The sequence below is a fragment of the Mustelus asterias genome, chromosome 14 (genome assembly GCF_964213995.1).
Source record: "Mustelus asterias chromosome 14, sMusAst1.hap1.1, whole genome shotgun sequence".
NCBI lineage: Eukaryota > Metazoa > Chordata > Chondrichthyes > Carcharhiniformes > Triakidae > Mustelus > Mustelus asterias.
The window spans coordinates 56,996,753-57,024,113 of NC_135814.1; the positions used below are offsets into that span (position 1 = coordinate 56,996,753).

A 27,361-nucleotide genomic window follows, 5' to 3' on the forward strand; every position below is an offset into this window, starting at 1 on the left:
TCTAATTTCCCAATTTATCTTGGCAAACTCAGCTTTTGTACCTATGTAATTGGCTTTATTTAATCATAGAAAGAAATCATAGAAACCCTACAGTACAGAAAGAGGCCATTCGGCCCATCGAGTCTGCACCGACCACAATCCCACCCAGGCCCTACCCCCATATCCACCCACTAATCCCTCCAACCTACGCATCTCAGGACACTAAGGGCAATTTTTAGCATGGCCAATCAACCTAACTCGCACATCTTTGGACTGTGGGAGGAAACCGGAGCACCCGGAGGAAACCCACGCAGACACAAGGAGAATGTGCAAACTCCACACACACACTGACCCAAGCCAGGAATCGAACCCAGGTCCCTGGAGCTGTGAAGCAGCAGTGCTAACCACTGTGCTACCCTGCCGCCCCACGGTAAGTTTCGTATTCTAATTTTGGACTTAAATATTGCTTGAACACAATGTGAAATTCATCATGTTACAATTACTCTTGCCCAGAGGACCTCTTACTGATTAACCCTGTCTCATTACATAGTGTAAGGGAACAAATGGCCTTGTTCAATGAAATATTTACCCTATAAATGACGCACAATGCAAAGCAGTTTTGCTGTACGCCAGCTCTGTAGTTTGAGTGCCTGTAGTTTGAAGCTGTGTGGCATGTACAATGTCAGCTGTACGTGTTAACTATGAATTACGGTGAACAGAAAGCTGAGTGAGCATTTGGTGATTCAGGTGTGTCTCAAATGTATGTAAAAGTAAATGGGTACAGTGCAGTCATAAACATAGATTGTTCACTGCAGTGGGTCTTGCTTTTCTGGCTACAGTGTGGATACATCTGCAAGTTGAATAGAGTGGGCTAGTGATGTGGCACAATCCTGGTGAAACCCTACCCCAACCATTGGCCTGAGTTGAAAACAAGTTCCTTGAGCAATGGTTACCTGATGAAAGGTTACGGACCTGAAGCGACAACTTTTTCTTTCTCCGTACATGCTGCCTGACTCAGAGATTTTGCAGCAGCTGCAGTATTTTGCTTTTATAAAAGTTGGGACTTTGATGTAAAGCTTTACCTTTGCAGTTATCTAAAAGGGATGTGAGGATTTGAATTTCAAACTATAATCACTAAGACTGAAGCCAGATATTAATACTTGGAAGTTCTAAATCAACTAAATGATTGCGGTAAATGCATGTCATCTCAAAGTTATGAATTTTGAAAAAAAAACCTCCTTTGAAACCTTGTAGCGTGCAGGGGCAGGAAGAATGCTGTTTTTTGGGGTTTGAGTACTCATAAATGTTACAGCACCCTGACTCAAACACTCCAAAATACTAACATTCTCTTGGCTTCATGAATATGATGGCCTGCTGTGAGACTGTTATTGATACTACATGACCACACACCAAGCTCTGTGTGACTGTGTAGATTTCAACAGCTCTATCTGGCAGGAAATGTAATCTCCTACTGGAAAATTGCAAGCCTGAAGTACTTGAACTTATCCAAAGTGGCTTAATGTTTATATCCCCTTTGAAGAGGACGAGTTGTTGGGCATTTATTGTGAGACATAAAATGCATTTGTAATAGTCTGTAATATTTTCTTGAACATAATACATTTTCACATAACATATTTGTGAAATATTTTTAATGAACTCAGGAAGGACAGTCTCTGAGATAGCAAAAATATGTCATCAAAATAAAAGCTATCAAATATTTGGATGGTTTTTATTCATTTGCTACAATCTTTGTATTTCTTTCATCAATTCTGGAGAATACATTTTCACAGCACCTGTAAAAATGTGTGGATGACTGGCATGGCAATGTGGTGATTGCTTTATAGCCCTGTGCTTCCTTAATAGTCTTCAAGGTCATCCAGATTTACAATAAAATCACTTATGGTTCCTTAATAGGATATGTTAAAACAGATTTTTAAAAAAAGATTTCAAATTTGTTAATAAAACCTGTCTGACCTTTGTGATAATTTGCACAGTTGTAATAGACCAGTAAATTTGGCTTTCACGTTTTGGTTTCCGTAAATATTTAAAATACACACCGCCTTTGAATCCCTTTGTGTCGAGAGGTTTCCTTCTATATTTGTCACAAAAACACTGCCAACAGTGCCTGCGATTTTTCTGCTTTGACCTTGATTGCCTGACCTTTTTAGTTCAAATGGCTAATAAAATTTTGTCTTTGTAAGCCGTGTAGCTGCACTATGTCAATAACAACTAATTAAATCAGGCTTGTACAACCTTTTCGCTCATTTGGGGGGAGCAGGGGTGCGCTGGGGGGGAAAATGCTGTGGGGGGCACATTTACATATTTTTCTCAAGGGGTTGATGAGCAAATTTTGGAAAGATAAGACTTGGCAGAACAATACACACCCCCACTCAGTCTCTCGTGCTCCCATCAGTACATTCCCACGTAATCACCACAACACCATCTCCCCTGGCCTGCCAAAACTATGTTCTCTTCTGGTCCAATGTACCTGTCTCCCTGGGCTCCCTTGGCACACTCACCAATCCCTGTGTTCACTGCTCCTCCAGTCACACTATTTCCCTCCTTTATTTGCTGCTGAGAGGCTGATTAGTGATCCCATCAGCAGCAAACATGGGAGAGAGATGAACTGTGATTGGAGGAGCAGCTCCATGCAGAATCTTCCATTGAAACTCACCACCTTGACAGAAATTTGAAAACTGGCTCCAAGGGCTGCCTCGAGGGACTTTGTGGGATGCATCCAGCCTGCAGGCCATACCTTGGACAAACCTGAATTAAATCAAGCTCAACAGGTTTTGAATGCACTGGAACTGTGTTCCTCCATAATTCAGTTTGTATTTGGAAAAGTAACCGCAGTGTAAATTTTTTTCCTGATTTTTTTTCACAATGGAATTTTCCATTTGTACACCTGCTGAAGTCTGCGGTGGTCATGTGGCACAATGGTAGTATCCCCATCTCTGGGCCAAATGCTCCGAGTTCAAATCCCACTTCAGGACTTGATGGCCAAAGAAGGTGTGTTCGGGTTGATTATCATTCTGTAAATTCTTCCAATATGCCTGATGGCAGGTGGTAAGAGCGGGAGTGTTTCCTGGTCAGCCAAGCCGCAGAGAGCAATGGCAAACCATTGCAGTACTCTGCCAAGCATAATCATGGACCAATGGATGTCTGTGGTCCCCAGCACCTTGTTAGAGCAACGTAGTTGAAGGAGGATGAAGTCTGCAGAAATTGGTGTAGTATACATCGAAGTCTATCGCAGTATAGTAAAAATAGAAACAATTATGCATATTGCCACATTTGACTGACTCTGATATGATTAATGGATAACTCAAATTTGTGGATTGAATTCATTTTTATTTTGGCACAGTTTGCTGTATATGCATAGCACAAATTGTTATTGAATGACTAACCTAAAGCTGCAGTGTCTATGTGAAAAATAACTATTTGGTGTATCTTATCGGGAAACAACGAGAGCAGTTTGCTACTTTTGTGTTTATGCAATATGAAGTCAGTTTGTACAAATGAATGAAAAAGCTTGATATTCATGAAGGGCGCAGACCCTTTTAAATTCCAAAATTCAAGTAGTTGCCAAAATCATTAAAGGTGCCATCAAAAGCAAATGTTGCAGAAATATTTTGATTTGTGGAAGTTCTCTAGAAAATAGAAACTCCGTGTGGATTAAATATTCAACCCCTAATATATTTTTGTATCGTGGAGTCTTGAATTCCATTTATACATAGAATTTACTGAACCATTTTGATTTGTCAACTAATGTCATCTATTTTCACAATTGTCCAAACTGATGGTGATAGCCATAATAAAGTATATGCACTTATTGCTATTTAGATTTAAACAAGTAAGATTGATGACATTTCACTTAAAATCTGAAAATTACATCACGTAAATTAGAAAGTAACTTTTGTTTGCACTTTACTCCAGTGTGCTGAGAAAGTTACCATATTCAGATTGATTACTTATTCATTACCAGATTTTCTGAAAAGATGTTTGTCAGCTGCTCATGTAAAAAAATACTTTGACTGATGTGTTAAGAATCCAACTTTGGGCAAAGCTTCCTTTTGGCCAGTTCACCACCCCTAACAGTAATGCTATTTTTAAAAGTACTGTCCTTCAGAACATGAATCAGCTGCTTTCATGACACAAGTGATAACAAATTCCACACAACTAACTAGCTGTTGTTACATGAGTTAAGTAGGTTGGGTGACCATGAAATTACCAACCCAACCAAAACTATAATGAATTCAAAAATCCATTTCAAACCATGAGCGATATTTTTCTCCTGCAAAGCAGGTTTTTAAGATTAACGATAAAGAATATCATTTGCACAAAGATATTCAAGTAGATGCTTACTTATAATTCAGTAGGTTAAAAGCAGTGTACTTGAGTTGGAAACAAAAGTAAGATACTGCAAATGTTGGAAGTCTGAAATAAAATCTAAAAAAATGCTGGAAATACTCAACACATCGGGCAGCATTTGTGGAGAGAAACAGCATTAACATTTCGGGTCAAGCTGACCTTTCATCAGAACTGGAGATGGATTTGCCTACTAAGACATATTTTGTTAGGCAGGTTTAATTGCTCATTACTCCACCATTGAAGTATTTTGCTGACTGCATGACAGATTTATACTGCAGGAAGAATTATAATGCCATATATCTGAACTTACTTGTCAGTTTTAAGCCTCTGTTGCACCAATACAATCACACACTATCCCTGACTGCGCATAAGGTTCACCAAAACTAGAATGATGCCATCCTTTACTGGAGGTCAATAGATTTTCACATTTTAAAAATAATTATTCACACAACCTATTGATACCAAAAGGATGCAAAAATTATTTATGGTTGCATAGAATGTATAGTTAATCATGCACTTTCATAAAAGCATTATCATGTTTTATTTTTATTAATTTATGGGTTATGGGCAGTGCTGGTTAGACCAATGTTTATTGCCCATCGCTAGTTGCCTTTCAGATGGTGGTGATGAATTGCCTTCTTGAACCGCCACAGTCCTAAGGTGTAGGTACACCCACAGTGCTGTTAGGGAGGGAATTCCAGGATTTAAACCCAGCGACAGTGAAGGAACAGTGATATATTTCCAAGTTAGAATGGTGAGGGACTTGGAGGGGAACCACCAGGTGAGGGTGGTGTTCCCAGGCATCTGCTGCTCTTGTCCTTCTAGATGGTGGTGATCGCGAATTTGAAAGGTGCTGTCTAAGGAACCTTGGTAAGCTCCTCCAGTGCATCTTGTAGATGGTACATACTGCTGCCACTGTTGGCGATGAGAGATTGAATTTTTGAGGAAGCGGTAGTAATGAAGTGGGCTGCTTTGTCCTGGATGGTGTCAAGCTTCTTGAGTGTTGTTGGATCTGTATTCATCCAGGCAAGTGGAGGATATTCCATTACACTCCTAACTTGTGCCATGTAGATGGTAGACAGGCTTTGGGGGGGGGGCTGGAGTCAGGAGGTGAGTTGCTTGCCATAGGATTCCTAGCTTTTGACCTACGCTGGTAGCCGCAGTAATTACATGGCAAGTTCAGTTCAGTTTCTGGTCAATGGTAACCCCCAGGAAGTTGATAGTGGAGGATTCAGCAATGGTAATGCTATTGAATGTCAAGGGGCGATGGTCAGATCCTCTCTTGTGGACATGGTCATTGCCTGTCACTTGCATGGCCTGAATGTTATTTGCCACTTGTCAGCCCAAGCCTGGTTATTGTCCAGGTCTTGCTGCCTTTGGACATAGACTGCTTCAGTACCTGAGGAGTTGCAAATGGTGCTGAATTGTGCAATTATCAGCAAACATCCCCACTTCTGATCTTATCATGGAAGGAAGGTCATTGATGAAGCAGCTGAAGATGGTTGGGCCTAAGACACTACCTTGAGGAGCTCTTGATGTCCTGAAGCTGAGATTATTAACCTCCAACCACCACAGCCATCTTCCTTTGTGCTAGTATGACTCCAGCCAGCAGAGAGTTTTCCCCCGATTCCCATTGACTTCAGTTTTGCTCGGGCTCCTTGATGTCATTCTCAGTCAAATATTGCCTTGATGTGAAGGGCAGTAACTCTCACCTTTGGCATTCAGTGGTTTTGTGCATGTTTGAACCAAGGCTGTAATAAGGGCAAGAGCTGAGTGATCTTGGTGGAACCCAAACTGAGCATCCGCGAGCAGGTTATTGCTGAGTAAATGCCGCTTGGTAGCGCTGTTGATGACCCCTTCCATCATTTTACTGATGACCGTGAGTAGACTGCTGGGATGGCAAACGTTTCTTGCATACAGGATATACCTTGGCAATTTTCCAAATTGCTGGGTTGATGCCACTGTTGTAGCTGTACTGGAACAAATTGGCTAGGGACACAACAAGTTCTGGGGCATGAATTTTCAAACTATTTCTGGAGTACTGTCAGGGACCGTAGCCATTGCAGTATCCAGTGCCTTCGGCCATTTCTTAATACCATGTGGCGTGAATCAAATTGGCTGAAGACTGACGTTTGTGATGTTGGGGATCTCTGGAAGAGGCCGAGATGGATCATCACTCTGTGCTTCTGGCTGAAGATTGTTACAAATGCTTCAGCCTTAACTTTTGTACAGACGTGCTGGGCTCTGCCATCATTGAAGACAGGGATATTTGTGGAGCCGCCGCCCCCAGTGAGTTGTTTAATTACCACCACCATTCACGGCTGGGTGTGGCAGGATTGCATGGCACACATGTAGTTTGTGTTATAGCTTCACTAGGTTGACAACCTCATTTTTAGGTATTCCAGGAGTTGTTTCTGGCATGGTCCTGTCTACATCATGGGGATGAAGTGGAAATGAACGAGAGCTTCAAGTTACTAGGTGTCCAGATCATCAACAATCTGTCCTGGTCCCTCCACGCCGATGCTATAATTAAGGAAGCCCACCAACACTACTTTCTCAGGAGATTAAGGAAATCTGGCATGTTTGCTATGATTCTCACCAACATTTACAGACGTACCATAGAAAGCATATGTTTTGGTTGAATCACAGCTTGGTATGGCTCCCGGTCTGTCCAAGACCATAAGAAACTAAAAGGGTCGTGAATGAAGCCCAGTTCACCAGGCAAACCAGCCTCCCATCCATTGAGTCTGTCTACACTTCCCGCTGCCTCGGAAAAACAGCCAGCATTATCAAGGACCGCACGCACTTTTTAAAAAAATCACTGGTCTCTACGAGAACATAATGATGTGCTCAAAACGAATAATTCATACCTCCTAGGCAGCTTTTCATCAATCAATCAAGGCAATCCTCGATTTATTGGAATGCATATGCTAAAACAGATCTTAAGTATTTTTATTGTTACTGAGCCACTTGATCACTTAGTTCTATATTCACCTATAGTGGCATTTTGCTCTAAAAGGTAACTAAGTGAACAGTTACATTTCAATTCACTCAAAACTGAATATTTTCTCTAAATTGTGTATTCTTTCTGAATCACATTGTGTGCAGTTTTGGTATCCTTATCTGAGGAAGGATGTCCTTGCTGTAGAGGGAGCACAGCGAAGGTTTACCAAGCTGATTCCTGGGATGGCAGGTCTGTCATACGAGGAGAGACTAAGCCGGTTAGGATTATATTCACTGGAGTTTAGAAGAGTGAGAGGGAATCTCACAGAAACTTATAAAATTCTAACAGGGTTAGTTAGACATGGTAGATTCAGAAAGAATGTTCCCGATGGTGGGGGAGTCCAGAACCAGGAGTAATAGTTTGAGGATAAGGGGTAAAACTTTTAGAACTGAGGTGAGGAGAAATTTCTTCACCCTGAGAGTGGTGAATGTGTGGAATGCACTACCACGGAAAGTAGTTGAGGCCAAAATGTTGTCTGATTTCAAAAAGAAATTAGAGAAAGCTGTTGGGGCTAAATAAATCAAGGGATATGGGGGGAAGGGGGCTCAGGATATTGAATTTGATGATCAGCTATGATCATAATGAGTGGCCGAGCAGGCTTGAAGGACCACATGGCCTACTCCTGCTTCTAGTTTCTATGCTTCTAAATCTGACCAATAAAAATTTTACATACTCGCCATACTGAATCTCGCATCTTTTAATAATTTGTTAATGTTTGTAACTGCAAAAGCCACCTTAAAGATTTGAGGGTACACAATTAATGGCTGGAAAAGTTGTCACAAGGCATATTTGTTTTGTTCCATCTTAAGGGTTTCTCTGGGAAGCAAGTTTAAGTTTGTAATTGTACACCTTGGTATTTATGTGTGCCATATTATGCCCTATAAGGGGTACTGAATAAGCTAAGCTAGTCACAAAGACTGTTGCAATCCAACATGCAGAGTTTCTTCTTTATACTCTTCTTGAAATTAACCTATTTCTAAACCACGTGAGAGGGGAGCAGTAAATGGAGATTGGGAGAGGAGGGAAGCATTAGGAGGCATTTCTCCTCTATATTGAATGGAAAGTTAACATTTTGTTTGCTGATGAAAATATAAATGGGTTGACAAGGCTATTATAAACTACGTGTTCTTTTTTATTGCTCATGATCAACATGTTTGTATGTTAAAGGTGAGTGTTTTCTTAACCTCTGTGTGATTGTTTCAATTTAAATAATCCAAGCAGCCAGCTCTGTGTGAGTTTCAAAGAAAGTTATTTATTATCACACACTTGTGTCAGAGTAAAACACAACATTTCACTCACCCGACTCTCACATGCAGAGATTAGGTACAGATGAAGGTAAATAATATAATTAACAACTTATGATTGCTTAGTCTCTTTCATGGCAAGCCTGTAGTTTCTTAGATGAGCTGATGTTTTAGTTGAAATAAAGACTTTGGAGAGCAGAGGATTCTCAGTGAGCTGCAAGACTTTTTGTAGTTGAATTTCTCGGGGATTGGTTCTCAGGTGAGCATGAAGTTGGTACAGGTTTGGGAGGAGTCCTTCTCCAACTTAGAAGGTGTTGCTGTTTATTGCCTTGGCTGCTAAGATGACTTTCAGCTAGTATGATGCCTTTTTAATGGAATTCTGCAGAACATCATCCTCTTGTTAGTTTAAAAGTTGATGACAAAATGGCTTCCTTACCATGTGACTTGTACAACTTCAGAGTCCTTCTCCAACTAAGATGGACAGTTAGGTTGATTGTGCATCCTGTGTGGTGGCTTTCACCCTTTGAGAGTTTGAGGCAGCCAGTATAATTTGTATCTGAATAACCCACTCAATTTGAAATTTTTGAATTAGTTTCAGAAAAAAGAATTGAATAAATGTCAGTTTGGAACGTTCTTTTTGTTCGCTCTTGAGACGGGGAGTGTTTCAACCCACAAGAAGTCGGTGATCCTCTGGCGGACATCTTTTAGGAGTCATTTGTAGTATGTTCAAACTAATTTATATATTTTTTAAAGTTGACAATATACTGGGGCATGACAGTATTTACTGGCTTGCTGGCTCTTGTCAAATGAGTTATTTTGTGACAATATTGGGATTAGCCTATGATCAAGAATTTTTTTTTCTGTTCTCTGGGCAAAAAACAAATTGTGAACACTTTAACTTTTATGAAGTTTGCAAAAATAACTTGTCATTATTACTGAAGTGTAATTGGACTGAAACCAGTGGGGGGGTATTTAGCATATTATGTTCTGTTTAAAACTCTTACTGTGCAAATAACATGTTCAATTTTCTTAATGATTTTCACTGTACAGCGTAAATAGGAACCAGTTTAGGATTAATATTCTTTAATATAGAATATATTTGTGTCATTGTATGGAACCTACCACAGCAGTTATTTAAACTTGTCCTTTTTCAGCTAATGCTATAACCAAAGGTAGCATCAATGCGTTAGAATATTAATGTTGTTTTGTGGTTTCAATTCAGAGTCAGTGGATTATACTGTGATGAATTGCTGAATGGTTCATTTCCTCACGCAATTTCTCACTAACCTTGCCTGACAGCTCCTATATTGCTGTACCCAGTAATTTGTAGTACAATAATGGTTGCTATGAGATGTCTCTGAACCATTTCTACTACCTTTAATAAGGATTAACACCCTCTGTAGGTGACAAAATGCAATTACAAATGCGCAGTGTCCCAAGGAGAAATAATTAACAGCTGCAGCTAGTTCATTACTTTCCTAACTACTGTAGTTAGAAGTGATAAATACAAAACTACAGACAAGCTCTCAGAAACATCTTACCGCTGAAATTTTAATTGCCTGATATGAATCCATTTTAATGATTAAAATAGCAGTAAGTGTATTGCTCTGATGTATTTTAATTAGTCCATGTCCATCCTTGGAGATCATTAATTTAAGCTTTAAGGTTTATTGATAACATTACTTAATGAATCCAAATATTATTGTATTTGAGCTCGTTGTTGCAGCAATCTGTGTCCATAGTAGCAGCCTTCTAAAAGAACAGCTGTTGTAGTTTCGAATCTTGCCTTCCACGGGGAAAACATGTTTGCGGCTATCATGGGTACACGGCAAATGGCTGGTGCAATAAAGCACAAACTATAGCTTTTGAATCTTTAAAACTACATGAATTTTATGGCACATGATCAGTGCTTTGATCTCTGTTCTGCACTTAAGCCCTTAATTATCTAGTCTAATCGCTTAGTGTATTTTTTCATTGTAAATCCTTTTTGTGATTTGTAGCTGAGTTCAATAACTGGCCTGTTCTTTTAATTAAATTGAATTATTAGCTTTAAGATGATTCTGCAATTAGCATCCTGCAAACCCCTCATCAATGGTAGACTTCAACAATATCATTCAATTCTCCTCTCTCCCAAAGCTTACACGTTAGGTGAAAAATTTGTATTAATTGTGTGCCATCTTTTTAACACCAGAAATAAGCTAAGCGGCATTTAGAAGTCTCTTTTCCACCCGAGAAGACTGAGTTGTAATTATAGCTGCAGTTCTGTATTGGCTGACTATAGATGACATTCAAGCCTTGCTATAACTTTTTTTTCATCTCTTCATCCTTACTCATTTGCTGCATAATAAATTAACAGCCATCATTAAGAGTTTTGGCTTTTGATAGCCTGTTGATTGTGCCTGTTCCGAACATGTACGCATTGTTTCTAACTGTCTCTGTTTTCATCAGTGGCAGCAGCTATATTGTTCAGAGAAAAAATACAGAGAAAGAAATACTCAGCTTTTGCTTTGCATTGATTATTTTTATTCCATATACTCTGCAACGTTCAATTTCAGAGCCATCTTTTACAGTTCAATTTAGTTATTAAAAAAAAAATTAAAGTATTTGTATTCTTTGGTCAAAACTTGTGTTAGTTGCACCTTTTCAGTGAACCTATTGGCCAGTTTTCCTTGAAGCTTATTTTGATTGCCAGAATCAAGATGAATCTATTCACCTGCACACTTTTGGACTGTGGGAGGAAACCCACGCAGACACGGGGCTCCTATCCATTCATGGGATATGAGCATCGCTGGCAAAGCCAGCATTTATTCCCCATTTCTAACTGTTCTTCAAAAATTGATGAACCACCTTTTTGAACTGCTGCAGTCCACATGGTATAGCTGCACCCACATGTTGTTTGAGAGAGTTCCAGGATTTTGACTAAGAGGCAGCGAAGGTTATGAGAAATAATTCTAAGTCAGAATGGTGTGTGGCTTGGTGGGGAACTTGCAGGTGGTGGTGTTCCAACACGCCAGCTGCGCTGGTTCTCCTGGGTGATAAAGGTCACATATTTGGAAGTACTGTCAAACAAACCGTGGCAAATTACTGCAGTGCATCTTGTACGTGGCACATACTTCTGTTACTGTGTGCTCGTGGTGGAAGGAATGAATGTTGGTGCATGGGGTGCCTATCAAATGGGCTGTTATATCTTGGATGTCTTGTCGAGCTTCTTGAGTGTGGTTAGAGCTGCATTCACCCAGGCAAGTGGAGAGTATTCCAGCACATTACTGACCTGTGTCTTGTAGGTGGTGAACAGGCTCTGGGAAGTCAGGGGGTGGTGAGGTACTTGCTGCCCCTGTTGTCACTATTTATGTGGTTGGTGCAGTTAAGTTTCTGATCAATGGTAACTCCTAGAATATTGATGGTGGAGATTCAGTGGTAATAATTTTGCTGAATCTCAATGGTCAAGTTCTGCCTTTTTTTGGAGATGTCTTTGCCTGGCACTTGCATGACCTGAATGTTACTTGACCCTTATTCGCCCAAACCTGAATGTTGTTCCGCTCTTGCCGCATGCAGGCATGGACTGCTTCGGAATTTGTGAGGTTAGTGTGTCAGGACATTCCTGATAACTAAAGGTCAATCAGTTTAACATCAGAGGTGGTTAAGGTTTTACAAATATTTATGGAAAACAAGGGATTTGGAGTGGTTTGAGTTCATTAGACAGAGCCAGCATAGATTTATAAAAGGCAGATCGTGCATGATTAATCCAATTTATTTTTTTGATGGAATAACCGAGAAGGCTGATGAAGTAAAAGCAATGAATGTTGCCCATATGTATTTTTTAAAAGTGGTCAATAAAGTACCACATAAAATTGACTGACACTCCTATTCCATGAGTTTTGTTCATTTAAAAAAAAATCAAGGGATGTGGGCAGCATTTTCTGCCCACGCCAAATTGTCCTTTGATATCAGCTTAGATAAACAGTAAATTGTGGTAAATGGCTGTTTCTCAGATTTCAAGATGGTAAAGACTGGTGTTCCCAAATGTTCAGTCCTTTTATTGTTATGTATAAATGACTTGGATATTGGAATGCAGAGTAAACTTTCAAAATTTGCTGACAATATCAAAACTGAAGGTGTGGCTGAAGTGCGAATGATACCAATTGACTGCAACAGGACATAGCTGGTTCGCAGAATGGGCAGGCGTGACAGAATTTAATACAGAGGAGTGTAATTGTTAGATTTAGTGGAAGGGATAGGGCGAAGCAATCTAGATTAAATGGCACAGTTCTAAAGTGTGTACAGGAACAGTGAGACTTGGGGGCTCTTCTGCATCGATCTTTAAAGGTACATGACATATTGGAAGAACAGTCAAGAAAGCATGTGGGATCTTGGGCTTCATAGAGGTATTGAGTATGAAAGCGGGGAGATTAGCCTGAACCTTCATGAAGTTCTGGTTAAACCACAACTAGAGGATTGTGTTCAGTACTGGTCACCACACTTATGGATGAATGTGAAGGCCCTTGAAAGGGTGCAGAGGAAATTAACCATGGGTTGGTACCTGGGATTTCGATGTTGTGGCCATCTCGGAGACGTGGATAGAGCAGGGACAGGAATGGTTGTTGCAGGTTCCAGGGTTTAGATGTTTCAGTAAGTGCAGGAAAGGTGGTAAAAGAGGGGGAGGTGTGGCATTGTTAGTCAAGGACAGTATTACAGTGGCAGAAAGGACATTTGATGAGGACTCGTCTACTGAGGTAGTTTGGGCTGAGGTTAGAAACAGGAAAGGAGAGGTCACCCTTTGGGAGTTTTTTATAGACCTCCGAAAAGTTCCAGAGGTGTAGAGGAAAAGATTGCAAAGATGATTCTGGATAGGAGCGAAAGTAACAGGGTAGTTGTACTGGGGGACTTTAACTTTACAAATATTGACTGGAAAAGCTATAGTTCGAGTACTTTAGAGGGGTTGGTTTTTGTCCAATGTGTGCAGGAAGGATTCCTGACGCAGTATGTAGATAGACCAACAAGAGGCGAGGCCACATTGGATTTGGTACTGGATAATGAACCAGGCCAGGTGTTAGATTTGGAGGTAAGTGAGCACTTTGGTGACAGTGACCACAATTCGATTACGTTTATCTTAGCAATGGAAAAAGATAGGTATATACCAAAGGGCAAGAGTTATAGCTGGGGGAAAGGAAATTACGATGCGATTAGGCGAGATTTAGCTGGCATATGTTGGGGAAGGAAACTGCAGGGGATGGGCACAATTGTAATGTGGAACTTGCTCAAGGAATGGCTACTATGCGTCCTTGATAAATATGTACCTGTTAGGCAGGGAGGAAGCAGACGTGTGAGGGAACCGTGGTTTACTAAGGAGGTTGAATCTCTTGTGAAGAGGAAGAAGGAGACTTATGTTAAGATGAGACGTGAAGGCTCAGTTAGGGCACTTGAGAGTTACAAGTTAGCCAGGAAGGACCTAAAGAAAGAGTTAAGAAGAGCCAGGAGGGGATATGAGAAGTCTTTGGCAGGTAGGATCAAGGAAAACCCTAAAGCTTTCTATAGGTATGTCAGGAGTAAAAGAATGACTAGGGTAAGATTAGGGCCAGTCAAGGACAGTAGTGGGAAGTTGGAGTCTGAAGAGATAGGAGAGGCACTAAATGAATATTTTTCGTCGGTATTCACACTGGAGAGGGACAGTGTTGTCAAGGGGAGTACTGAGATGCAGGCTGTTGGACTGGATGGGATTGATGTTCATAAGGAGGAGGTGTTAGCAATTCTGGAAAGGGTAAAAATAGATAAGTCCCCTGGGCCGGATGGGATTTATCCTCGGATTCTCTGGGAGGCTAGAGAGGAGATTGCAGAGCCTTTGGCTTTGATCTTTGTGTCGTCATTGTCCACAGGAACAGTGCCAGAAGACTGGAGGACAGCAAATGTTGTCCCCTTGTTCAAGAAGGGGAGTAGGGACAACCCTGGTAATTATGGACCGGTGAGCCTTACTTCTGTTGTGGGCAAAGTTTTGGAAAGGATTATAAGAGATAGGATTTATAATCACCTAGAAAGGAATAATTTGATTAGGGATAGTCAGCATGGTGAAGGGTAGGTCGTGCTTCACAAACCTTATTGAATTCTTTGAGAAGGTGACCAAAGAGGTGGATGAGGGTAAAGCGGTTGATGTGGTGTATATGAATTTCAGCAAAGTGTTTGATAAGGTTCCCCATGGTAAGCTTTTGCAGAAAATATGGACACATGGGATTGAGGGTGATTTAGTGGTTTGGATCGGGAATTGGCTCGCTGTAAGAAAACAGAGGGTGGTGGTTGATGGGAAATATTCATCCTGGAGTTCAGTTACTAGTGGTGTACCGCAAGGATCTGTTTTGGGGCCACTGTTGTTTGTCATTTTTATTAATGACCTGGATGAGGGCGTGGAAGGATGGATTAGTAAATTTGCGGATGACACTAAAGTTGGTGGAGTTGTAGACAGTGCGGAGGGAAGTGGCAGGTTACAGAGGGACATAGATAAGCTGCAGAGCTGGGCTGAGAGGTGGCAAATGGAGTTTAATGCGGAAAAGTGTGAGGTGATTCACTTTGGAAGGAGTAACAGGAATACAGAGTACTGGGCTAATGGTAAGATACTTGGTAGTGTGGATGAACAGAGGAATCTGGGTGTCCATGTGCATAGATCCCTGAAAGTTGGCACCCAGGTTGATAGGGTTGTTAAGAAGGCGTACGGTGTGTTAGCTTTTATTGGTAGAGGGATTGAGTTTCGGAGCCAGGAGGTCATGCTGCAACTGTACAAAACTCTGGTGCGGCCGCATTTGGAGTATTGCGTACAGTTCTGGTCGCCGTATTATAGGAAAGATGTGGAAGTGTTGGAAAGGGTGCAGAGGAGATTTACCAGGATGTTGCCTGGTATGGTGGGAAAATCGTATGAGCAAAGGCTGAGGGGCTTGTGGTTGTTTTTGTTAGAAGAAGGTTAAGAGGTGACTTAATAGAGGCATACAAGATGATCAGAGGATTAGATAGGGTGGATAGTGAGAGCCTTTTTCCTCGGATGGTGATGGCTAGCACGAGGGGACATAGCTTTAAATTGAGGGGTGATAGATATAGGACAGATGTCAGAGGTAGGTTTTACTCAGAGAGTAGTAAGGGCGTGGAATGCCCTGCCTGCAACAGTAGTGGACTCGTCAACATTAAGAGCATTCAAATGGTTATTGGATAAACATATGGATGATATTGGAATAGTGTAGATTAGAGGGGCTTTAGATTGGTTTCACAGGTCGGCGCAACATCGAGGGCTGAAGGGCCTGTACTGCGCTGTAATGTTCTATATTCTATGTTCTATGATGTAGCTAATGTGCCTTATCCCTGGAACCAAAGGTAGGTAGAATAGTTGGGGTTGTTCTCCTTGGAGCAAAGGAGATTGGATAAAGATGTACAAGATTATGACCAGTTTAAAACCAAGAACAAAGAAAGGTACAGCACAGGCACAGGCTTTTTGGCCCTCCAAGCCCATGCTGATCATGATGCCCCAACTAAACCATAAAAAACCTGCTGCTCTTACTCAGTCTGCATCCATCTATTCCGTCCCTATTCATGTACCCATCCAGATGCCTCTTAAATGTTGCTAATATGCCTGCTTCCACCACCTCCTCTGACACCGTGTTTCAGAAACCAACCACTCACTGTGTGGAAAAACTTCCCCTGCACATCTCCCTCAAACTTTCCCCCTCTCACCTTGAACCTGTGCCCCCTTGTAATTGACACTTCCACCCTAGGCAAAAGCCTCTGACTATCCACCCTGTCTATGCCTCTCGTAATTTTGTAGACCTCTATCAGGTCTCCCCTCAGCTCCGTCTTTCCAGTGAAAACAATCCTAGTTTATTCAACCCCTCCTCATAGCCAACACCCTCGAAACCAGACGACATCCTGGTGAATCTTCTTTGCACTCTCTCCAAAGCTTCCACGTCCTTCTGGTAGTATGGTGAGCAGAACTGCACGCAATACTCCGAATACAATCTAACCAACATTTTGTATAGCTGCAACATGATTTGCCAATTCTTGTACTCAATACCCCGGCTGATGAAAACAAGCATACCATATGCCTTCTTAATCACCTTGGCCGCCTGTGTTGCCACTTGCAGGAAACTGTGGACCTGCACGTGCCCAGATCCCTCTATGTTAATGTTCCTAAGGGTTCTGCCATTTACAGTATAATTCACACTTAAATTTGATCCTCCAAACTGCATCAGCTTGCATTTGTCCGGATTAAACCATTTCTGTTTCCAATCTATCTCCAATCCATCTGCATCCTATTGTATCCTCTGACAATCTCCAGCACCATCAACAATTCCACCAATCTTTGTGTCATCTGCAAACTTACTAATCAGATCACCCACATTTCGTACTAATCAGTCATACTAATACCACATACTAATCAGACCACCTACAAGGTAGACTGTTTCCATTAGCTGATGGTGCAAGGCTGAGGGATGCAGATGTAAAAGCGCAAGAGATACAGAGGAGTATGGGGAAGAACTTATAACATGGTGAGTGACAATGACCTGGAGTCTGCGAGGCTGGTGGCAGGAGAGACAATGTGTGATTTCTAAAGGAAATTGGATGTGCATTGGAGGGAAATAAAATTAAGAGGGGTAAGGGGATTGAGTGGGGGAATTGGACAGACTGGATTGTTCTACAGAGAGCTGCTAAGGACCTGATGGGCCAAATGGCCTCCTTATGTGCTGTTTAATTGATAAGTTGAGAAGTATTGAATGCTGCAATCAGCAGGAGACATCCCCACTTCTGACCTTTATAGAAAGAAAATTGATGAAGCTGTTGAAGGCGGTGGGACCAGGGCATTGCCCTGAGGAACTCCTGCAGAGATGTCCTGGGACAGAATGATTGACCTCCACCAACCACAACCATCTTCATTTGTACTCGATATGACTAACTAATGGGGAATTTTCACTTTAATTCCCACTGAGTTCAGATTTGTTCAGGCTGCTTGATGCTGCTTTGATGTCAAAGGCAGTCCCTCTTTCTTCACCTCTTGAATTTAGTCCATGTTTGGATCAAGGCTGTAATAAAGTTTCGAGCCAAGTGGCCTGATGGAACCCCCCCCCACCCAATCCCCAGCTTTAGTTAATTTTGCTACATATGGGGTCTGGATCTGCTGTTATAGCTTTCAAAATGAGTTGGAAGCTCTTGGTATAAAATTGGTCATAAGGTACTCGGACGTTTGTCATGCATTTGCATCATGCAAGTGATGGCATTTCATTCCAGAACTGCTGTTACTCTCTTATGGTTTACTTAACTTTGACTTTCAGTAATGGGGATTCAGTAATGACATAACTATAGGGTTCATGGTGGGAGATATAGGAAGGATGTCCGAGGTAGGTTCTTTACGCAGAGAGTGGTTGGGGTGTGGAATGGACTGCCTGCAGTGATAGTGGAGTCAGACACTTTAGGAACATTTAAGTGGTTATTGGATAGGCACATGGAGCACACCAGGATGATAGGGAGTGGGATAGCTTGATCTTGGTTTCAGATAAAGCTCGGCACAACATCGTGGGCCGAAGGGCCTGTTCTGTGCTGTGCTGTTCTATTAGTATTGCATTTCCTATATCCTGGGAATTTCTTACATCTTGCAAATCAGAGACACTACTACACAAGCACTGAAGGAACACTGGTCTGACTTGTTATACTCAACATTCACTCCTGTGGCTCCTCTGATTTTTTTGGTGCATAACAGCATCCACACTTTCTAAGTGTTTTGGTGAGTTAAACTAGGTGAGGGCAGAAGGTTTGACTACCCTTCAGTGCATAAAAATTGAGTGAGGTGGAGTTGGCAGCGAAATCTGTCCAGTTGGTTAATGGCATCATAACCATAACAGCAAAATTTGTGCCGCACAAAGGACATAAGTTGAGCATTGAATCTGATTACTCTGCTGGCAGTGCAGTGGGATTTTAAAGGAACTGATGTGATACCTTAAAGATTTTTGAATTCCACTGAGTGACTGAAAAGACCACCCAACATGATTTCAACTTGTATGATTTTTGCTGTAATAAACAAACTAAAAGCACCATTGTCTAAACACAAACAGTTGGCAAATTAAAGTCCAAACTATAGAAACGATCCCCCATTTAACTTTTAAATCCCCACTTCACCATTATACTTTATTCTGTCCCTTTAATTGGACACTTCATTCTCCAGGAACCAGTCCAAAGCTATTTCAGCTCCAATTAACTTGCTTCCCTTTCCCATTCGCAGCCAGATTCCCAGACTGACTTTCACAGTGAGGTTTGTACTGGGGATTCCTCTTCATAGCCAATACTAGTCAAATCTTACAACCTCATTTAAATCTTCACAAACCTGGTCTCTCCAATCCAAGAGTGAGTTGCCATCCAAATTTTGTGCAGCGAATAATAGAGACTGACTATCTCTATCTCGCTTCCCTCTCCAATATTCTTGCAGACTAACCTGTCTGAGATTCAAGGATATCTAAAGATACCCTGTTGGTGATACTCTACTGGTTTGCTGTAGATTCTTCCTGTCTTGGGGGTGATAGTGATGTAGTGGTAATGACACAGGGCTAGTAATCAAGAGGCCCAGGCTAATGCTTTGGCGACATTAATTCAAATCCCACCATAGCAGCTGGGTGAAATTTAAACTAAACATAGGAAATAGGAGCAGGAGCAGCTATTCAGCCCTTCAAGCCTGTGCTGCTGCCGTTCAATGAGATCATGGCTGATTTTCTACTTCAATCCCATTTTCCTTCACTATCCCCATATCCCTTGATGTTCTGAATGTGTAGAAATCTATCAATCTCAGTCTTGAACATGTTCAACTACAGAGCCTTCACAACTGTCTGGGACAGAGAATTCCAAAGATTCATCCCCCTCATCTCAGGCCTGCCCCTTATTCCGAGACTGTGTCCCTTGGCTTTAGACCCCTCAGCGAAGGGAAACCATACTTAGAATCCCTGCTATGCAGAAGGAAGCCATTCGACCCATCGAGTCCACACCAACTCTCCTACAGCGCTTCCCACCAAGGCCATCCCCACCCTATCTCCTTCACTCCACGTATTTACCCCACCTGCATTTAACCATGCCGAGCCCTGTAAGTGTTTTGTATGTTTGAATGAGATTACCCCTCATTTTCCTAAACTCCAGAGAATAAAGGCTCAGCTAATTTAATGTGTTCTCAATGGACAATACTTCCATCCCAGAAATTAGTTTGGTAAACCTTTCTTGCATTCCCTTTATGCAAATATATCTTTCCTTAGGAAAGGAGACCAAAACTGCACAAAGTACTCCAGGTGTGATCTCACCAAGGCTTCATATAATTGCAGTAATACGTCTTTTCTCCTATACTCAAATTCCTTTTGTAATAAAGGTCAACGTATCATTTGCCTTCTTAATTGCTTGCTGTAGCTGTATGTTAACTTTCAGTGACTCTTGAATTTCAAAACTTCCCAGCCTCTCGCTATTTAAGAAATACTTCACATTTTTGTTTTCCTACCAAAGTGGATAACCTCACATTTCTGCACATTGTATTCCATCTGCCAGATTTTTGTTCACTTTGCCTCTTCAAATCCCCTTGCAGCGTCTTCGCATCCACCTTAACTCACACTTTCATGTAGTTTTGTGTTACCTGCAAACTTGGAAATTTAATCCCCACGTCCAAATCATTGATATTGTTTGAATAGCTGGGGTCCAAGCACTGATCCTTGGGGTACCCCACTATCATAGAAATCATAGAAACCCTACAGTGCAGAAGGAGGCCATTCAGCCCATCGAGTCTGCACCGACCACAATCCCACCCAGGCCCTACCCCCACATATTTACCCGCTAATCCCTCTAACCTACACATCCCAGGACTCTAAGGGGCAATTTTTAACCTGGCCAATCAACCTAACCCGCACATCTTTGGACTGTGGGAGGAAACCGGAGCACCCGGAGGAAACCCACGCAGACACGAGGAGAATGTGCAAACTCCACACAGACAGTGACCCAAGCCGGGAATCGAACCCGGGACCCTGGAGCTGTGAAGCAGCAGTGCTAACCACTGTGCTACCGTGCCGCCCATGTCTAGTCAGAGTCTACCAGCTGGAAAATGGCCCATTTATGGGGAATTTCACAGTAACTTCATTGCTTTGTTAATATAAGCCTTACTTCTGACTAATAAATAAACTTTAACTTTAATCAGTTCCCAATCCATGGCAGTATATCCCCGCCCCCCCGATCCCATGTGTTCTAATTTTGTTTATTGTGTTGGACCTCATCAAAAGATTTCTGTAGATCTAAATACCACATCCACTGGTTTCCCCCTTATCTATTTAGCTAGTTGTATCTTTAAAAAAAACTCCAGCAGGTTGTTAAACATGATTTCCCTTTTGCATATCCATGTTGATTCTGCCCAATCCTACCATTCAAAGTGTCCTGTTACTACATCCTTCATTATAGATTCTGGCATTTTCCCTACTGCTGTTGTCAGGCTAACAGGTCTGTAGTTCCCTGTTTTCTCTCTCCCTCTTTAAATAGTGGGGTTACAGATTTACCCTAGTCCCTTGATTCTCCATTATTTCTGGGATGTTTTTAGAATTTTTCTCCCTGAAGACAGACATAGTACTTGTTTCGTTTCTGTGCCATTTCCTTAGTTCCCATTATAAATTTTCCTGACTTTATTTGTAATGGACCTACATTTGTTTTTATTAATCTTTCCCATTTACATGGAGATTATTTTTGTTTCTCACTAGTTTACTCTCATATTCTATTTTCCTTTTCTTAATCTTTTTCTTGTTCCTCCCTTTGCAGAATTCTAAAATGTTCCCGATTCTCAGGCTTTTTTTGGTAACTTTATACATCTTTTCCTTTGATCCAATATAATCCTTGATTTCTTTAGCCACAGTTTGAATACTTTTTGTTACTTGGTTTTTGTTTATTGAAGGAATATATTTTTGTTGTAAACTATGTATTTAGTTCTTAAATGTTAGCCATCGTCTGTCTTCCATCATGCTTTTTTTATATAGGTTCCTAATCCACCATAGCCAATTTGCTCCTTATACCCACATGGTTTCATATGTTTCAATTTAAGAGCCTTGTATCTGATTGAATTACATCACTTTCAAACTTCTTGTAAATTTCTGTCATATCACAGTTATACGATTTGCTAGAACACCAGTCCCAGTACAGTCCAGGTGAAGTCTGTCCCACAGTACAGGCCCCACTTTCCCCAGGATTGGTGCCAATGCCCCACGAACCGGAACCCATTTCTCTAATCTTATTTACCCTATGCCAATTTACACGTGGCTCGCATAATCAGAGATTATTACCTTTGAGGTTGTGCTTTTCAATTCAGTGCCTAGCTCCTCATATTCCCGATACATAATCTCTTTCCTAGTCTTACTTCTGTCATTGGTACCTACAACTGGATCCTTCCCCTCCCACTGCAAGTTCCTGTCCAACCCTGAGCAGATATCCTGAACCCTGGCACTTAGTAGGCAATAGCCTCCAGGAATCTTGTTCTCAGCTGTAGAGAATGGTGTCTATTCCCTGACTGCCCCCTTCTACTATTCCATTTACAGCCCCACCCCCATCTCCTCCTCCACTTGAATGGTTTTCTGTATCATGGTGCCATGGCCAGTTTCCTCATCCACCTTTGGTTGTGTTCATACAAGCTGGAAGAACCTCAAACTTGTTGCTCAGTCGCAAGAGCTGAAGCTCCTCCACTTCCACCTTCTTGATCCCTCACCTGCCTGTCTCACTGTCGCACCCTCTAGTCCCTGACCACTGACCAAATCGGATGATATTTCCTGAAGGGGTTATGACTGCCTTCTGGAACAAAGTGTCCAGGTAGTTTCCCCCCCACTTCCTGTTACATCACATTGTCTGCAATTTGGTCTCCAACTCATTAACTCTGTAGCTTGAAGAGCCTTGGCTCAGATACTTACTACAGATGTGCATCTCGTCAATTCAGTGTATATTTTGAAATGTTTGGGTGGGGTGCTTTATTCCAACTCTAATCATAATAGACTTTGATCTAAAATATTTATAGTCTATATATCTCTGCTGCATGATTTGTATGTTACCCTTCAAATACAAACTTCCCGAGGTCATGTTCCAATTTTTTAGCTTTTTGTATGAGTTTGCAGATTCTTAAACTTAGCTGGGTGCTTTTACTTTGAGTTTTTTTCGACCTGCCATTTGGAAACTCCCACATTCCAGTTTCTGTCTGTGTTTATATCTATTTATTTGCAGTCCATGAAGCCACTACAAGGAGCCACTAAACATCTCAAAGCTCCTTTGTGCAGTACTTTTTGAATTGCAGCCACTGTTGTAATATAGAAAACACACTGGTCAATATGCACACAGCAACTTCCCACAAACAGCAATGTGATAATGACCAATCACTTATGACGTTGATTGAGGGTAACTTACTCCCCTACCCTTCTTTGAAACAGTGGAATGAGATATTTTCCATCTACTCCAGCAGGCAGATGGGGCCTCAGTTTATCCAAGAGGGCACATCCAACAGTGGAATGTTCCCTGAGTACTGCACTGGAGTGTCACCTTCCATCCTATGTAACTTAAAGCTGTTCTATCCCACACTTTCCCAGCTTTGCGAAGCCATATTTCTTCCGTCCTCACCTTTGTACCCTGCCCCCCTGCAAGCTAATGATGGTAGTCTCATTCCCTTCCAGCTCCATAATTAAAGTTAGAACACTAATTTTCTCCTCGATCATCTGGAATTCATTCTGCACTCTTCTATCTCAACAACTGTTGACCTTCTCCTCTTCTCTACTCCACCTCTGTTGATGATGGTTCCTTTCCCACTCCTGGTATTTTGCTCTCAAAACATGCTTGAGGCTTTATAGTAGAATGACTAATGAGCGGATCCCTGGAAAAAGCATAAGGAAAGATTGATGTAATTAACCCAATTGGTATGAATGCTAAGTACATTAGAATTGATTCTGTGATCAAGCACATGAAAAACAAATAGCCAATCAGAGCACAGCAAGCTCTTAAAATCGTAAGACTATATAATCTGTGTAATGATTGTTGAGAGATGGACATTGGCCAGAAATGAAGAAGATTATTCTTATAAAATTTTGTGTCCACTTGAGAAGACATGGGGCCTCCGTTTAATGTCCCCACCTGAAAGGTGGTGCCTCCAACAATGCAGCTGTATCCTTAATATTGTACTGGAGCGCCAACCAACATTTTGTGCATAACACTCTACACTGGGACTTCAACCCACAAACGTCTGACTCGGGTAAGAGTGTTACCAACTGAACTACAGATGATATGTTTTAAACATGTCAGCTACACCTACATGTTAGGTATAATGGGCAAATTTTGAAATTTTGCTTTTCTGTTCCATTTTCCTGTGATAATGCAGCCCAAGGAGAACTGCAGTAAAAGCACGGGGTTTCTCGGCCTTTTGGCTAAGATCAAGTGTATGGACGGCAGCCCATGGTCAGCCGCACTTGGTCGAGGTCATTAGGTTACGCTGAGGCTTCATATGTTTCATATGAAGCAATTTTTAAAAGCGGCATCTCGGCCTTTTGGCTAAGATGCAAATGAGCTCAAGTCTTGGAGGAGGAACCTCTCCCTTCTCCAATCAGCTTGGCTCATGTAGATCAGGCCCAGGACAGGGTGGTTTGGTCGCTCGCCCTGTCTTGTCAGCCTGGATCTGAAATGTCTCAACTTGTTGAGACTCTGAATTGGATTTGATTTGATTGAATTGGAAAAGTATAAAAATTAAAAAAAAATAGCACGGGGTTTGGAAGCAACTGGTGTACTTGGCTTTTCAAAAAGACACAAATCATTCTAAGTGGGCAGCACCACTTCCATCTGACTTAATGAACTTCTGACAACTCCTTCAAAAACAATGCCCCCACTAATTCCAAAGTAGCGCATAGATAGTCATAAATAGCTAACCTGAAAATTGAGTGTTGTTGCCTTTAAATAAAGCTGGAGAGTGGTTTCTCAACTCTGCGCGTTTGACAGTGCGTTAACAGGGGTGGCGAGCCTAAAGTGGCAGTTTGGTTGTTGAATCATTGTTAAATGCTGATGAATATCATGATGTATCCACTTTGCAGCAGACACACTTGCACTGTTGCCCACCATGTCATGCCAGTCCTCATGGCCATGCTGGAACTGGTTGAAGTGGACCGTCGCCAACCTTTTCCTGATCCAGCTCCCATAATGTTGAAATAAACTGAGCTACAGAGCTGGATTTTGCAGCCTAAGTGTCTTTGGGCATCCTTTAATCTGTGTGAAGAAACATGCTCATTGGTCCTGCTCAGATGGATGTTGTAGAGCGTCTGTAGTTATGATACGTTTCCATCCAAAAGCCCATGAAAACTCTGGGCAACTGTAAGCATGATGAATGATAAGCGCCATTCCTTCACTGCTGACTGCAAAATCCAAACCTATATAATTCTTCATCAGCTCCCCTCATGAAATGTCAATGAAGAAGCCAGGTCTCTTCATTTGTGTTCAGGTAGGTTTGTCTAGATCTTTAAAACCTGACTGTTGGGTCAGAGCCAAGTTTGAGATGCAATTGGATGTTCATTTGTTCCCTCCGCATGCAGTCCTCTTCCTCTCCAGATCCAGAACAGCATTGGAATGTGCAATAAAAGTGCTCTGCTTAACACTGTGCTTACTGCTAATGAAGCAGCTGCTGCAAGCAACTGTGCTATGGGGAAAACATTTGTATAAAATCCTGAAAATGCAGCAACCCAGCTGCAAATGCCTAGCAATGTCCCAGCAAGTTGTAGAAGAAATATAATACACATAAGAGTTATTTTAAGGAAAAAAAATGGTCGGGCCTAAACTGTCAGCGATAAGGGTTCAATGTCTCCAAGGCAGACCAGTGCTTGTTTTAAACTGGCAAACAGTGCCAAAAGAGTGATGAGGTGAGAAACATCGTTAAACGCATTATGGGACCCATTAGCATTAATTTCAGTGCACTAATAAGGCTTTTGCATGCTCTGTGTGAGGCCTGCAAACTTCAACCACATTTTAATACCTTGAAATTCAGCTCCCTGCAATCCTGGTGCTATCATCTCTATATGCCCAACACCCAGAATTGAAAGTGTACTCTAAGCAATTCACAGCAGAATTGGTTCCATTAATTCTGTATCCAAAGGAAAGAGGCTGAGGATATTAGCGTGTGGAAAAATTTATACTCACGGACGAGCAATGTGCCATGATGGTGTCATGAATTGGGCAAATGCAACTTGGATTTGATGCAGTCCAGCTGCACAGAGATTGTAAAATGAGGAGCCCAGCCATCATCAACTGCTAGAGCTGAGACACTGCAGGGAAATCCTGAATGCTTAGCAGGAGCGGACATAGAGTGCCTTGAGGAATTTGTCTGGTCTGTTCCTAGTAGGGCAATTATTTTTTCCTGCAGGCTTTACTTAATTCCTTTCCTACTCAAGACATTTTGGAAAACCTGTTTCTCATTACATCGTACCTTTAGTGTAGCTGGTGGAAATTCTGTTGCAGCATTGGTCTGTTTATATGAAATATGGACCGTAATGTCCGAGCTGCCCAGGTTGTATTGGGAGGAGGAGTATCCCAAAGATGTACTGGGCAATTGAAATGTAAACTTCTTTTGGGCAATTGCTCTTCACCTTGAGAAGCATCTGAAATGAGATTTAAATCATATTGTGGGTCACACCAATAGTTACCCAGAAAAGGTTAGAAAGATTAAAACCTTTTCTAACTTCTGGCTAACTATTGTACAGGCTTAGGGGACTCCCCCCACCCCCAAGGGATTACCATCCCCCACACAAACAGCCGAACCCACAGGATTCATCCATCCCCAAGGGGACTGTTTCAACCACACTCCTCCCCAGCCTAGACCTGACCTGGCCAGATGCTCCTCTACGAGGCTGCCCCCCACCCCACCCCCTAGCCCATACTCCCAGATCCCCTCCCCTGCCCATACCCCCAAATCCTATCCACTAACCGTAGACACTTAGAATCCATAGAATCCCTACAGTGCAGAAGGAGGCCATTCGGCCCATCGAGTGTGCACCGACTCTCCGAAAGAGCACCTTATCCAGGCCCATCCCTCTGCCCTAGCCCCATAACCGTGCACATTTATCATGGATAATGCACCTAACATACACATCTTTGGAGATTAAGGGGCAATTTAACATGTCTAATCCACCTAACCTGCACATCTTTCGACTGTGGGAGAAATCCGAAGCACCTGGAGGAAACCCATGCAGACACGGGGAGAACGTGCAAGTTCCAAACAGACAGTCACACAAGGTCGGAATTGAACCTGGGTTTCTGGCACTGTGAGGCAGCAGTGCTAACCTCAGTCAACATCACAGAAACAGATTATCTGGTCACTATCACGTGACTCTTCTAAGTGAGCTTGCTGTGCACAAATTCGTTGCTGCATTTCCTATATTATAAATGACTCGTATTTAATTGGACGTAAAATGCTTTGGGATGTCCTGAGGTTGTGAAAAACCCATACAAATGCAAATACTTCCTTTTTCTATTCAGTTTATAGCTCTTTTCCATTGGTAGTAGAATGTCCTTTGCAAATATTTCACCTGCCACTTACTTCATATGTCCCTGTTCTGCAAACGGATGAATTAACAGGTCCCTGCATGGTGACCTCTGGAAGATCTACAACAAAGAATATTAGGGGAGGCTTCACAACTGGAACCAAATATCTTTCTGTCCTGCACAAGGAGTTTCTGAATCTGTAAATGTGGCTCCTGGGGTAATGGCAGTTGTTATTATAAACCTCCTCTAAGGC

The 27,361-nt window shown here is 41.8% G+C and overlaps 1 protein-coding gene across 2 annotated transcripts in view; it reads left to right on the forward strand.

The window, feature by feature from the left end:
* The window catches only part of LOC144503696 (juxtaposed with another zinc finger protein 1-like), a 124,244-nt gene that overhangs the window by 56,300 nt on the left and 40,583 nt on the right, over positions 1 to 27,361 (forward strand). Inside the window, exon 1 of one of the 2 annotated variants that reach the window (XM_078228443.1) lies at positions 3,096 to 3,204. The exons of the other annotated variant lie outside the window; for it this stretch is intronic. Coding sequence (XP_078084569.1) covers positions 3,186 to 3,204 — 19 coding nt within the window. The 5' untranslated portion in view covers positions 3,096 to 3,185. Of the gene's footprint in view, positions 1 to 3,095; positions 3,205 to 27,361 lie in introns of those variants that run through there. 2 annotated transcript variants of the gene reach the window in all.